At 47.7% G+C, this 15,443-nt stretch overlaps 1 protein-coding gene across 1 annotated transcript in view; it reads left to right on the top strand.

The window, feature by feature from the left end:
- LOC310785221 (voltage-dependent calcium channel gamma-6 subunit-like) overlaps positions 1 to 11,644 on the top strand; it is a gene marked incomplete at both ends in the record, with an annotated part of 13,377 nt that extends 1,733 nt beyond the window's left edge. Inside the window, 5 exons of the mRNA XM_083646223.1 lie at positions 810 to 920; positions 1,114 to 1,222; positions 5,322 to 5,396; positions 8,079 to 8,216; positions 11,424 to 11,644. Of these exons, the coding sequence (XP_083502349.1) occupies positions 810 to 920; positions 1,114 to 1,222; positions 5,322 to 5,396; positions 8,079 to 8,216; positions 11,424 to 11,644 (654 nt within the window). The remainder of the gene's footprint in view (positions 1 to 809; positions 921 to 1,113; positions 1,223 to 5,321; positions 5,397 to 8,078; positions 8,217 to 11,423) is intronic.
- Between the last annotated feature and the right edge of the window lie 3,799 nt (positions 11,645 to 15,443).

Below are 15,443 nucleotides of genomic sequence, written 5' to 3'. Positions count from 1 at the left end.
AACTATCCCAAAATGAGGTGAGAGGGAATATGTGTAGTTTGGATTTTAGGGTGAGTTGTCCCTTTAAGGGTTAAGTGGTGGGGCAAGCAGGGTGTGTGTGTTGGGGGGGCTGTATTGGGTTTGAGCCTTTCTGTCTAGTAGGCCTAATAATAATAATAGAATGAAAACGCCCCACGCAGTGAAGGTTCACGTTTCAAGACACTCCCAGGCCCCTTGCTGGCATTTCAACTGCTCCAAGACGTACTGTACTGTAGCCTACTGTATACTGCAGGGTGTCAGACAATCTGCACTGTGTCTACAATGCAAAAATGTTCAAGTTAACAAGTCATTTTAATCTCTACTGAGGCTTGACATTTTATTTGTCTTTAAACTGGTGAAACAATCTTGTCAATTTCACTTGTTTCCAGTGCAGATTAACTCAATCCATGACTTTTCTAAATCCATGACTTTTCTAAATCCACGACTTTTCTTGAATCAGATTTCATTTTCATGACACTAGTGAGCTGCAATATTCTGCCTTGTTTCAAGATACTGACAATGGACTATATGACACTAAATTACATGTTCCACAGTATGTGCATGCATACATTTTATAAATACACGTATTTGCATCTATATACCTGTGGCCAATGTGTGTACTTTTTTTACGAGCCAAAAAGCCTCATTCTCAAACCAAAAACCAAAACAAAGCAGATTTATTTGCTTGTGTTTGTCCTCATGATGTCTGCATGAATGGATGAACTTGTTCTGTCACTACTCTAGATCAAGCTGGCACATGAATTGATGAACTTGTTCTGTCACTACTCTAGATCAAGCTGGCATTCTTTGTGGTCATCGTGGGCATGGTCCTGACGGTGCTGGGTGTGGGGACAGAGTTCTGGGTGGAGCTCGCACCCCCCAAGAGCTTCTATAACAACCAGGTGAATTACAGCATGAGCACAAAACTGCACGATCAAACTTCTCATGTCTCCATTTAGTTGATGCTGCTTCAGGCTAATGGAGGCACAGTTGCACTATAACATAAAACAACCACAGAGTCATTTCCTGCTACAGAAATAAATGAGACCGGACAAATCAGACATTTGCTGACCTTCTGTGACCTTGTCTTCCCAGACGTGTCTGGCGGCTCACTACGGCCTGTGGAAGGGCTGCACCAAGACCCTGTGGGTGGCCGACATCGACCCAGAGAGAGAGAGCTGCGGTCCTGCTGACCTGCCTGGAGGTGACTGGTGATTGACTGACTGGTTGGCTGGCTGGCTGGCTGGCCGGCCTGTGTGATGGCTGACTGGCTGATTTACGTGCAGGCTGCTCCAACGGTGCGTCTAACAGACTGGGTGGATTGATGCTTGACTGTCTGGCTATGTAGCTTGCTGGGTGGCTGACTAGTTTGAGTGAATCACTGGTTAGCTTGCTGGGTGGCTGACTGGTTTGAGTGAATCACTGGTTAGCTTGCTGGGTGGCTGACTGGTTTGAGTGAATGGTTGGTTAGCTTGGTGGGTGGCTGACTGGTTTGAGTGAATCACTGGTTAGCTTGCTGGGTGGCTGACTGGTTTGAGTGAATCACTGGTTAGCTTGCTGGGTGGCTTACTGGTTTGAGTGAATCACTGGTTAGCTTGCTGGGTGGCTGACTAGTTTGAGTGAATCACTGGTTAGCTTGGTGGGTGGCTGACTGGTTTGAGTGAATCACTGGTTAGCTTGCTGGGTGGCTTACTGGTTTGAGTGAATCACTGGTTAGCTTGCTGGGTGGCTGACTAGTTTGAGTGAATGGTTGGTTAGCTGAATGAATGATTGACTCTCTAACCAGCTGACTGATTGAGTTTGTGACTGTGTGTCTGAATGGCGTCTGATTAAGTGCCTGACTCATTATTGACTGCTCCACATTAGAGGTCTTCACGGGTCCAAAATCACGGACCCGGACCCTAATGGACCCGGGGAATTTGTGCCCGAACCCATAATGGACCCGTCTATTATTAGAAAGCTGAGACCCGGCCCCATTCAGAACCGATAAATGTCGGACCCGGACCTGGAGTGGACCCGTCTATTTTTAGAAATCTGAGACCCAGCCCTGTTCAGATCCGAGAAATACCGAGGCAGAGATTGGTGGTGTCGACATCAAAGTTGCTTGTTAACTGCTACAAGTTGTATATCAAATGAAACTTTGTGCATCTTTATTAACTAACGTTATAGCATTCTCCCCTGGTTGGTGCTGCCTAACGCTAGTTAGATAGTACAGTGGCAGTCTCTGCTACCGCCGTTCCTTTGCCCAAAATCACACACAACAGCGCTAGAAACAATCACATACATGTTGTGACTTGTGTACTGACCATGCGATCATCGAATAATAATCCAAAAGTACAGGAAACAGTCATCTTCAATTAAATCCATAGCAAGAGGAACCAGCAAGAGGGTTACCTCTCTGCAACGAAAATCACTTCCTCGTTTGCCTGAGGCGCATGTGTGCGCATGTGTACGCATGTGGTGGTCACATGCGCCTCATGTAAACGAGGAAGTAATTTTCATTGCAGATGGGAACGCTCTTTGCTAGTTATTTTCTCTATGGATTTACTTGCAGTTTGTGACAACAAGCCTCACGTGTGCTGGCATGAACACTTGCATGTTGAACCGCTGCAGTCGTCCGTCACTATTTGCTGAAGGGATTTGGAATGTTGTGCGTGGGATTTCAGTTGCGCTCCTCCACAGAACCTGTGTCGTAACACAGAACCTGTGTCGTAACACAGAACCTGTGTTGTAACACAGAACCTGTGTCGTAACGTAACTGCTCTCCTCCACAGAACCTGTGTCGTAACACAGAACCTGTGTCGTAACACAGAACCTCTGTCGTAACGTAACTGCTCTCCTCCACAGAACCTGTGTCGTAACACAGAACCTGTGTCGTAACACAGAACCTGTGTCGTAACGTAACTGCTCTCCTCCACAGAACCTGTGTCGTAACACAGAACCTGTGTCGTAACACAGAACCTCTGTCGTAACGTAACTGCGCTCCTCCACAGAACCTGTGTCGTAACATAACTGCTCTCCTCCACAGAACCTGTGTCGTAATGTAACTGCTCTCCTCCACAGAACCTGTGTCGTAACACAGAACCTGTGTCGTAACGTAACTGCGCTCCTCCACAGAACCTGTGTCGTAACGTAACTGCGCTCCTCCACAGAACCTGTGTCGTAACGTAACTGCGCTCCTCCACAGAACCTGTGTCGTAATGTAACTGCTCTCCTCCACAGAACCTGTGTCGTAACGTAACTGCGATCCTCCACAGAACCTGTGTCGTAATGTAACTGCTCTCCTCCACAGAACCTGTGTCGTAACGTAACTGCGATCCTCCACAGAACCTGTGTCGTAACGTAACTGCGTTCCTCCACAGAACCTGTGTCGTAACGTAACTGCGCTCCTCCACAGAACCTGTGTCATAATTTAACTGCGCTCCTCCACAGAACCTGTGTCGTAACGTAACTGCGCTCGTCCACAGAACCTGTGTCATAACGTAACTGCGCTCCTCCACAGAACCTGTGTCGTAACGTAACTGAGCTCCTCCACAGAACCTGTGTCGTAACGTAACTGCGCTCCTCCACAGAACCTGTGTCATAATGTAACTGCGCTCCTCCACAGAACCTGTGTCGTAACGTAACTGCGCTCCTCCACAGAACCTGTGTCGTAATGTAACTGCGCTCCTCCACAGAACCTGTGTCGTAACGTAACTGCGCTCCTCCACAGAACCTGTGTCATAACGTAACTGCGCTCCTCCACAGAACCTGTGTCGTAACGTAACTGCGTTCCTCCACAGGAACTGTGTCATAACGTAACTGCGCTCCTCCACAGAACCTGTGTCGTAACGTAACTGCGCTCCTCCACAGAACCTGTGTCGTAATGTAACTGCGCTCCTCCACAGAACCTGTGTCGTAACGTAACTGCGCTCCTCCACAGAACCTGTGTCGTAATGTAACTGCGCTCCTCCACAGAACCTGTGTCGTAACGTAACTGCGCTCCTCCACAGAACCTGTGTCGTAACGTAACTGCGCTCCTCCACAGAACCTGTGTCGTAACGTAACTGCGCTCCTCCACAGAACCTGTGTCGTAATGTAACTGCCGAGGGAGAAAACTCCAACCAGGTTACTCAGAGGATGTGGCTTTGATCAGGCTAATGCAATGTTGCATGTGTGCATGTGTGTGCATTTGTGTGAGTGTGTGTGTGTGTGTGTGTGTGTGTGTGTGTGTGTGTGTGTGTGTGTGAGTGAGTGAGTGAGTGAGAGAGAGAGGTGTCACATTCTATTGACAGCTAAGCTATAATTGCTGTAACATCATGGGGGCGACAGCATGCTAATTGCACAGTGTTGGATTGTCACCTTGAGGTCGTCGTGGACGTTCACGCGTGATTATGTTTGATGGAGAATCACTTAAAGTAAAGTATACAGGGGCAGGGAGAGAGAGAGAGGGAGAGAGAGGGGGTGAGAGAGTAAAGTACAGTATACAGGTGCAGGGACAGAGAGAGAGGGGGAGAGAGAGTAAAGTATAGACGGTTTTAACTTGACAACAAAAACATTCTAAATTGAACCCCCGCTCACTTCCTGTTGCAGTGTTTGCTATGGACATAAAAGAAAAAAAAACATTAAAGTGCAGGACTGACCATTCCATGCAAACCGTCTATACAGCTGAGCAGCGAAAACAAAAGTAACGATGTCGAGTGAATATTTCTGCAGTTTGGCGAATGCTGAGAAAAAGGAAGTGCTGTGGGGTTGCGCTCTGGTGAAAACCGTCTATACAGGAGCAGGGAGAGAGAGAGAGGGAGAGAGAGAGAGAGAGGGAGAGAGAGAGGGAGATATTGAGTGAGAGAGGGGGAGAGAGAGAGAGAGGGAGATATTGAGTGAGAGCGGGGGAGAGAGGGAGGGAGAGATTGAGTGAGAGAGAGAGGGGGAGGCGTAGGTCCTTGAATTTCAATAAGAGCATCAAGATCGCCTACATCTCAAGCAGATTGCCTTTCTCATGTAGCCTAGTTGCTGCCTCTCTCTCGCTCTCTCTCTCTCTCTCTGTCTCTGTCTGTGTGTCTCTGTCTGTCTGTCTGTCTGTCTGTCTGTCTGTCTGTCTGTGTGTCTCTGTTTGTCTGTCTCTGTCTGTCTCTGTCTATACCTCCCACTCCCTCTCCTTTCTATTTTCCATATAATTCCATATTCTAATTTTCTTCTTTCACCCCCCCCCCCTCTCTCTCTCTCTCTCTCTCTCTCTGCCCCCCCCCCCCCCCCTCTCTCTCTCTCTCTCTCTCTCTCTGCCCCCCCCCCCCCCACCCCCCCCCCCGCCCTCTCCTCCACAGAGTCAAACTGCACCTACTTCAAGTTCTTCACCACCGGGGGAAACGCCGTCATGTTTCAGAAGACGACGCAGAAGAGTGAGTCATCGACGACCTCTCCCATCTCTTTTGGCCCCTCTCAGCCACCGTCCCTCCTCATTCCGCCCACTCGCTCTCCCTTTGCCCTTTTGTTCGTCTCCCCCGCTTCTCCATTTTCTCTCCTCTCTTTACTCTGCCCTTCACCCCTCCTCCCATCTGTCATCTCTCCCACCTCTTTTCCTTTCACTCATCCATCCATCCATCTCTCTCCCTCACTCCTTCTTTGTCTCTCTCTCTTCACCTCACCATGCTCTTTCAGGTTGGCCATTGACTGCTGTGTGTGAGTGTTTTTGAATGTATTCCGCCGCCTACGTTGCGTCCTGTCGTCTCTGAGCTGCTGTCTACCCTCTCTGTTCACTGGCAGATACTTCACACAGTACTGTACGTTCAAGAAACATACAGACTCACATTCAAATCTGATCGGATAATGGTGCCACATCACACAGATTTAGAGTCATCAGTATGGTTGAGTTAAGTTGAATTAAGTTAAGTTATCCTTTATTTATCCCCATGGGGAAATTCCAATGTTCAACAGGTACAGTACAATACAAGGCTATAAGGTGCTCCAAGGGCGCAAAGCAATTGCATTAAGATAGATTGTTTGCATCGTTCAGAAACTGCTCATTCAAAAACACATCCGGAAATGCAAAGCAAATAAGTAAACAAGCTGCAAATGCAGAAATGTGCTGCAGAATGCCAACGCAAATACAATTAATATGCATCTTCTCATACACAATGGATGCTGAAGTTGCAGAGCATTTTCTCCTAATGCAATTGTTTTGTCGTGGCATACTGTATATCCGTCGTCATCGGGATAGGAAACGATAGCCCTCGTTCACACAATGCAACGCCGAAGCAACGCTCAACCGAAGCTGTACCTACGCTGAACCCACAAGTTTCATTTCGGCGTCCTTGTTAACAGGCGAAGCCGTTCACACCACCGTGCCACACTGACGCTCACGCCATGCCGAAGCCACGCCGAAGCCACGCTGAAGCGATCACTCAGGCCCGACACCGAATTTCCAAGCGTGGCGCTGAAGCCGTGAAGCCGTGAGGCATGAAGTCAATGGGAGTTGTGGGAAGGTTCAAGGCGCGAGAGTAGGTGCTGAGAGGAAAAGACAAGGCGTCTTGTGTGAACAACAAGGTGTACGTTCAGCTTGTGCCTGCTTCAAGCTTCAGTTCTGCTTACGTTCGGCGTCCTGTGTGAATGTAGGTTTAGCAAGGCCTCCTGTGCAGCTGCCTTTGCACGTCTGAAATGCCAAATGTCTCAAAGCAATACTCATCTACAATTCCCTGAAAGATAGAAGTTGATTTTTATCAGTGGAATCAATAGGCGATCGAAGCTTTCAAATCCAAGAATGTCAAAGTTGTGATACTTGTGTCTTTGAAGATAACTTTTTCCCCATATTGTCTTGAAGAGAATAAATAATACACTTTTCTTATGGAGCATTTTTCACAACCAAAGTTACAAAGTGCTTCACAAAACGGAAACAAGAGCAGATTTAACACACTGTAAAATCAACAGCGGAGCGATAAAACACAAAGTACAACAAGCATGCATTCCTAAATATATAGAAAATTAAACAATTAAACAAGGATTTCGGCAACTTGGCTCAAATCAGAGAACGATTAAAGAAGAAATTGAAGAAATTATTTGAAACGATTGTGCAAACGCTGACAGTGAGCACAGAAGGCTCGTCTTTACAGCTTGAGATGAGGGGTGTGTTTGATGCCACACAGCAGGTGTTCCTTTCACCAGCAACAGACTCAGGAGCACAGACTGTGCTGCTGTTTGAGAGACTCAGGAGCACAGACTGTGCTGCTGTTTGAGAGACTCAGTAACACAGACTGTGCTGCTGTTTGAGAGACTCAGTAACACAGACTGTGCTGCTGTTTGAGAGACTCAGTAGCACAGACTGTGCTGCTGTTTGAGAGACTCAGTAACACAGACTGTGCTGCTGTTTGAGAGACTCAGTAGCACAGACTGTGCTGCTGTTTGAGAGACTCAGGAGCACAGACTGTGCTGCTGTTTGAGAGACTCAGGAGCACAGACTGTGCTGCTGTTTGAGAGACTCAGGAGCACAGACTGTGCTGCTGTTTGAGAGACTCAGGAGCACAGACTGTGCTGCTGTTTGAGAGACTCAGGAGCACAGACTGTGCTGCTGTTTGAGAGACTCAGGAGCACAGACTGTGCTGCTGTTTGGACGATGCATCGTATTCGCAGGGGACATTACATCAATGGAAGACCCCCTCTGACGAAGCATCAGACTCCATCTGATGCTTCATTGATTGCATTTTTACCAACCTCGACCCTCCTGTTGTTTTGTTTTGGAATTGTACTTTAGCCATAAGATATTACAGTATATCAAAATGGAGAAGACAAAAGCTCTTTTCATTCATAAATGCTGTGTAACTCTTGTGTATCTTGCATGAGAAAACCCCCATATCAGTCTATTGCTATTTGCTTTGTTCGAATCAGATTATAAAATAGATATAAAACATAGAAAACTGAAAATAGTAAATAAGCTAATACTGTATCATGTGCAGGAAGCTATACCAACACAAGGTACTACCAAAGTTCAGCATCACTTGAACATGCTTAGAAGCAGCAGGTGTTTCTAATACTGTACATGCAGGTATACAGTACCCATACTAATATCACTGTTATCATTCCCCTGGCAGGTCTGAATGTGGCGGCAGCCATGTTGGCTCTGTTCAGCCTGGTCCTGATGGTGATGGGGGCCATCTGCATCACCATGGCTCTGAGTAAAGATATCCAGTTCTTCCTCAAGCCAGCATCCTTCTGCTTCATTCTGTCAGGTCAGTAGAGGCAGTGACACACACTCTCTCTCTTTCTCTCTCTCTCTCTCTCTCTCTCTCTCTCTCTCTCTTCATGTCTCTCTCTCTCCATTCTCGTTCCCTCTCATCCTTGTTTCTTTATCTCCCATTCTGTTTGTTTGTCACTCTCTGTTGTGCTCACTCATTCAAGTCAAGTCAAGTCAAGTTTATTTATATAGCCCTAATTCACAAGCATGTCTCAGAGGGCTTCACAGAAAGTATGTCTAGCTGATTCTAGCTAACACACAGTAACAAGAATATACAGAATAAAGATAACATTTGAACATTTGAAGAAAGCAGGAGAGTGGAGGAGGGAGGGAGAGGGAGGAGGGAGGAGAGGGGGGAGGTGGGGAGAAAATAGGAAATGTGGAGGAGGAGAGAACAGAGGAGGAGAGATGAGGGTGCAGGGGAGGGAGAGCCAGGGTAGGGGTAGGGTCTAGGGTTGGGGGAGGGGAGGGAGTAGGATACGGGCCCGGATTAGGGCGAGGGTGGGGAGAAATGGGAAATGTGGAGGAGGAGAGAACAGAGAAGGAGAGGGTGCAGGGGAGGGAGAGCAGGGGGAATGTGAGAGGGAGGAGAGGGCAGAGAGGAGGAGAGAACAGAGAAGGAGAGGTGGGAGGTTGCAGGGGAAGGAGAGCAGCGGGAATGTGAGAGAGGGGAGAGGACAGAGAGGAGGAGAGAACAGAGAAGGAGAGGTGGAAGGGTACAGGGGAGGTAGAGTAGAGGTAGGGTCTAGGGTGGAGGGAGGGAGTAGGATACGGGCCCGGATTAGGGCGAGGGTGGGGGGAAAATGGGAAATGTGGAGGAGGAGAGAACAGAGAAGGAGAGGTGGGAGGGTGCAGGGGAAGGAGAGCAGGGGGAATGTGAGAGAGGGGGGAGGACAGAGAGTAGAGGTAGGGTCTAGGGTGGAGGGAGGGAGTAGGATACGGGCCCGGATTAGGGCGAGGGTGGGGAGAAAATGGGAAATGTGGAGGAGGAGAGAACAGAGAAGGAGAGGTGGGAGGGTGCAGGGGAAGGAGAGCAGGGGGAATGTGAGAGAGGGGGGAGGACAGAGAGGCAGAGAAGGAGAGGTGGGAGGGTGCAGGGGAAGGAGAGCAGGGGGAATGTGAGAGAAGGGAGAGCAGGAAGTGGCAGGGATTCAGGAAAATAGGGGAGAAGAGGAGAAGGAGCAGAGGGGGGGAGAATGAGGAGAGAGCAGGAGAAGGGAGGGGGGGGCGGTGGGATGTGGGGGAGGAAAGAGCATGGAAAGAGAGGAGAACAAGAAGAGGGAAGAAGGGAAGAAGCGGGGGAAGGGGGAAAGAGAGGGAGGGGGGAGAAGATCAGACAACTGACTACTCTAAGCATTAACCAGAGCTAACTGGGACATAGTATCTAGCTAATCTACAGCCTAATCTGGCCTATCCTACCCTGCTCTAGTCTGATTTTAGCCTGAACACTAACAGGTCAGCCTTAGGCTGTAGCTAATCTATCGCCTACCTAAGCTGTTCTAAACCAACCGGCAGCCCTCGACCAGTGATGAAGAGCACCGATGCCCCCCGACCCGGCCCCCGCCCACATAAGGCGTGGGAGGGAAGGCCAGGCCGGGACACAGCGGCACCCCCTCACCCCCAGTGAACGCAAGAAAACCTGTCCACCATATGGTGGCAATCCACACATGGATCGCCACATGGATTGCCCCAGTGACTTGGCTGAGGAGGAACCTTGTGAGGTCGTTGTGCTAGGGGCCAATTGCTGCGGCCCGGGCGGACCCAGCCCCCACGCGACCCGCCCCCCCAGCCCCCAGCCACCAGCATAGTGACTGAGAGCGTGAGAGCAGGCCACGCGGGGGACGGGCCCACCCAGGCCACAGCAGCGGACCCCCATCTGGGGACTCCCCTCCGAGACAGGCCGAGAGATGCCGGGCTAAACCATGCACAGAGTTTCCGATAATGAAACTCTGTGAATGGTTTATTATGGAAATAAAATGTACAAGAGAACAGAAAATTGAAAATGTAAAAAAAGAGTCCAACAGAAGGGATATAAAAATGTAATTTTTAAATTATCCTAAGATCAGGGAAGGGAGTTGAAAATCTAAAAAGTAGAGTCCAAAAAGAAATAGAAAATGCAGTCTTTAAGTGTTCGTAGGTTTAGAGAATACTAGTTAATTAGCTAGGTGAAAAAAGGGGTAACAAGATTGGGAGTTCCATGAGGATGATCTGAGGAATCCATGAGTCCGCGTTGGTGACATGGATTAAGAGGAGGGGAGGGGAGGATAGGAGTCGGAGGTGATGATTAAGAGCAGGGGAGGATAGGAGTTGGAGGTGATGATGAGGCGGCGGGGGGGGGGCTGGGGGGGCGCCCCCCCCCTTCCCTTAGGCAAGCAGGTGACCAGGATGATGAGGATAGGGGTCGGTGATGGTGATGAGCCCGGGGTGTCAGACAGTAGAAGGAGTAGTGGGTAGATGGCCTAGAGTGACGACAGGTGGCTAGGGCGATGACGGCCGGACCTAGGGCTGCAGCGGTGGGGTGTACGTCAGGCCAATGAAGGACACCTGAGGGGGAGAGAGAGAAGAGAGCGGGGGAATCTGCGCAGAGGTGGAACTAACTCTATAGACAACAATAAAATTAGGTCAAATCAAAATTTATTAGGATTATAGGATGACTAATATTATACTGCTAATTCAGGTCTAGGTAGTCTAGGTCTAAGTTTATACTGATACTGCTGGCTTGAGATAGCCCGCTAAGCAGTTCAGGACTAAGTTCATTCTCTCTGTGTCTCACTTTTCTCTATATGTATTAACCTGACCCTGGTTTTCTCTTTCACTTTTCTTTATTTTGCTCCTCTCTCTCTCTCTTTCTCTCTCTCTCTCTCTCTCTCTCTCTCTCTCTCACTCTCTCTCTCTCTCTCTCTCCCTCTCTCAAGATCAATATCTCATTGTAGATGATTATCAGGTGGTGATACCCTTGTGTAATTACTGTAAACAAATCGGACTATGGTGTCAAAATGATTGGTCGGACACTATCTCACACCAGTACTATTGATGAAGCTAGTGTTTCTCCAAATTAAGACTACATTTCCCATAACCCCACCGGAGGGGCCTTGAGTAGAGGCTTATAGTCTGGCATGGCCTTGTTTGTTTACAGTAAACATGCTAATGCATCAATGCTATAATGCCATTAACCCTGCTATTTATTTGCCCCACCCTCCAGGTCTCCTAGTGCTTCTGTCTCTGATGGTTTTCCACCAGTCGGTCCTGGCGTTCCTGGCCAGCGACCACACGGTGCCGCTCCACCACCAGCTGTCCTGGTCGGTGTCCTGTGCCGGTTGTGCGGGGGCCGTCCTAATTGTGGGCGGGATCCTGTTCGTGCTGCTGGCACTGCCCTACAGCCCCTGGCAGAGGTGTCTGCCTCAGCGCGACGGCAGCAGCTAGTGGCCCGGAGGTGGTGTTGCACTTTAGCTATAACCTGCCTGTGTGTGGGGGAGGGGCCCAGGGGGTGAGGAGGTTTCCCAGAGGCGCCTGAGCAAAGAGATCGCCTTTGTTACGTTCTTAAAGGAATACACAGAGTTTTTTGGGGGGATCAGCCCGTTGTTCAACTTACCAGTTCAGTCATGAGAGGATAGACATTATCCAAGAAGACTGTCGTTTTAATACTAATAATACACTATTATTATTATTATTATTATTATTATAGTATTATAATAATAATGCATTTATTTGTGTATTTTTTTTATATGTAGGCTCTTTAGTTTAATTATGTGAAATGTCATTAACGCAATATAGGTTTATTTTTGGAACTATTTCAGGTGAGTAAACACATATTCATCCACTGCACAGTGATTTTTACCTGTGCAAAGGTCCCCGAGTGCCACCACCTTCACTTCCTACCTAAAACCTCTGCCCTGAAGATGGCTGCAGTCAAAACAACCTGGAGCTCAATGCTCAAAAGACAGTAGAGATGGTTGTGGACTACAGGAGGAAGGCAGCCCCACCCTCCCCCATCACCCCATCACCCACCAAGAAATCACAACAGAGGATGCACTTCCTGTAACAGAGGATGTACTTCCTGCGGCAGCTAAAAAAAATTAAAAGTGCCAAAGGCAACGATGGTGCAAGTTTACACCTCCATCGTTGAGTTCCTCCTCACCTCCTCCATCACCGTCTGGTATGCTGCTGCTACTCTCAAGGAAATCTGCAGACTGCAGCATATCGTCTGATGTGCTGAAAAGGTGATTGGATGCAAACTGCCATCCCTTCAGGACCTGCACACCGCCAGGATGCTGAAGCTGTCTCGGAAAATACCCGTCCCTGTGTGACTGGCCAATTTAGTAAGGCCTTGCTCACAGAGTTGGCATGCAGCCTCTCCTCTGTCTCCCCAGAGGGTTTTCATATATAGTCCTCTTCACTGGCTGATTACAACTCTGTTCACCTGTGGGCTCCTCCAGTTCTGGAGCTCTCCATGTGCGCGGAACCTGTATTGAGTCATTTTGGCCACTAACTAAGCCATTCCTGAAAGATTCAGCGTGATCGCGCGTATAAATTCTCTTTTCCTCACTTTTGAGATGATACTGGTGGTTGCTATTACTCAACATACTGTAGCACATGCTAGTTTTAGCAATAAGCACCCAATTGAATGATCAGGGACACCGGGGATGATTTTGCTGCTGCTATGTTCTCATCATTAGCTAAATGGGTAAGTTGATAGATTATTCTATACAGTTATATTTCACTTTGGTGCAGTCTTTCCTCCAAAATCCTCTGCTTCCATTCCTGCTCATCAAATATTTAACATCAACATGCCACGCTTTCGAACCACCGGTACGAATGGTGTGAACGAATAATGATTCTGTGAAGCGCTTTGAGCACTTGGAAAGGCGCTATATAAATCCAATCATTATTATTATTATTATCAAGTCCCTTCCCATTCCCCGTCCTTAGTTCCTAAATTCATATTTCACTTTGGGTACGGTTCTGTCATTTTACAGAATCTGTGTGTCCTGGATTGTGATGTCACCACTGAATTTTGCACTTTTTAGTTTAACTTACTTGCATGTTCTTTAGTTTTGACTGTGTTTGTCGTAATAATCACAAACCTTATGAAATTGCTTAAATGTGACAAAGAAGAAGAAAATCGGTTTGGATGATGTGCACTCTGCACATAAAGCGTAAAGATTTGAATCTTCAGCTCAGATGTTTCATTAAAGTGAAATATTACTTTCAGTGTTGTGAGTGATGGTGATCTTAGTGCTCAGACGTGTTTGGGAAACAGTTCTGTATCATCTTATTATGTATGCAGGGTTTGGAGACTGTTCACTGTCAATTCATTCAAAATATTTTCTGAAAGCAAGTTTTGCAGGATGCCAAACTCCACATCCTGTTTCTACACACCCCTTTCAAACAAGACCTACAACATTTATAGTGTGAAATCTAAATGAAATTATTTAAATATATATATTTTGATTGATATGAATGAAGCATAGCTTAACATCCAGTTCATAATGATCAGTTCAAAAGCAAAATGATGATATAATTTATTTCCTTTCCTACAGTAGCATGTCCACCACTAACTGCAGTTAAAACACATACAATTTGTGCTGGGAATTTCAATCATCATGTAAGTAAAACTCCCACTGTTTTCTTGGTTGCAGAACCGTTACACTCCATGATCTTCACCTGAAGGCCTGAATAAATACATTTCATTCATATTAGTTTGAACACATTCTCATTTTGAGGGCGTCAAATACTGCCGCTTTGTCACGTGCGTCAGATGTTGACGCGCACGGACACACCTGGTTGTGGTGATGGCAAAGGCCAAGTGACAGCTTGGGGCTGGGGTGAGGTGTGGGGGGGGGGGGCACAGGGGGGTGAGGGGGGTTGGGTTTTAGGCACTAGTTACTTGGTTGGGGTTAGGCTTTGGATATGGGGGAGGCAGTTGGGGTTAGGCTTTGGATATGGGGGAGGCAGTTTGGGTTAGGCTTTGGATATGGGGGAGGCAGTTGGGGTTAGGCTTTGGATATGGGGGAGGCAGTTGGGGTTAGGCTTTGGATATGGGGGAGGCAGTTGGGGTTAGGCTTTGGATATGGGGGAGGCAGTTGGGGTTAGGCTTTGGATATGGGGGAGGCAGTTTGGGTTAGGCTTTGGATATGGGGGAGGCAGTTGGGGTTAGGCTTTGGATATGGGGGAGGCAGTTGGGGTTAGGCTTTGGATATGGGGGAGGCAGTTGGGGTTAGGCTTTGGATATGGGGGAGGCAGTTGGGGTTAGGCTTTGGATATGGGGGAGGCAGTTTGGGTTAGGCTTTGGATATGGGGGAGGCAGTTGGGGTTAGGCTTTGGATATGGGGGAGGCAGTTGGGGTTAGGCTTTGGATATGGGGGAGGCAGTTGGGGTTAGGCTTTGGATATGGGGGAGGCAGTTGGGGTTAGGCTTTGGATATGGGGGAGGCAGTTGGGGTTAGGCTTTGGATATGGGGGAGGCAGTTGGGGTTAGGCTTTGGATATGGGGGGGGGGCTCCAGGGGAAGGGCCTGGGGGCCCTCGGCAGCTTCACACTCCTCCCCACACTACAGTGTGCGTCGAGCGGTGGTATATCTTTGACGCCGTCAGGGTGAGAAATGGGTTGTAGCCTCATGAATTTATTGTATGTGTTTCCCCACATGTAAACACTGAGTCGTGGCTGCTTGATTCCAGCCACCTGCTGGCAGGCAATGAAAACTACACTCAGTCTGAACTGAATGAACTGAAAGTGAATTGACCTCCAGTCTGGTAAACATACTGTAGGTTGAGAAACTAACTATTAAATTGAGAGAAAGCAGGAATGTCTTCTAGTTCCTGGCCATCGTCATTGCTGTGATGTGCTGTCATTCTGCTGTCCGTGTTCACTTCACTGTCAGGAATGTTTGTTGTTCATGACCGTGATCAATATTTAGACTTTAGTGTGCATCTAAACTTGCTCATTGCTTAATAGCATGTAGGACACGCGTGTTTAATCCCATCCCCACACCATGGATTTGATCCAAATGGTCAAGAATTATACTATTACCGGTACTAATACTATTTTCACTTTGGCTGTTCATAAAAGTGACAACTTATTTTGTGTCAATTCATTGTCGGATTTCACAAACAATGGTAAATGCTATACATTGTACTGTTAATATTATAGTACAATAAACATTGTAAAGTAAGTGTATTAACCCATTGATCCCTGATGCAGCATTTGCGTGTATATCCCTCATT

This window comes from Poromitra crassiceps (genome assembly GCF_964638095.1).
Source record: "Poromitra crassiceps genome assembly, chromosome: 11".
Lineage (NCBI taxonomy): Eukaryota > Metazoa > Chordata > Actinopteri > Beryciformes > Melamphaidae > Poromitra > Poromitra crassiceps.
This window is presented reverse-complemented; position numbering and strand designations above follow the sequence as displayed.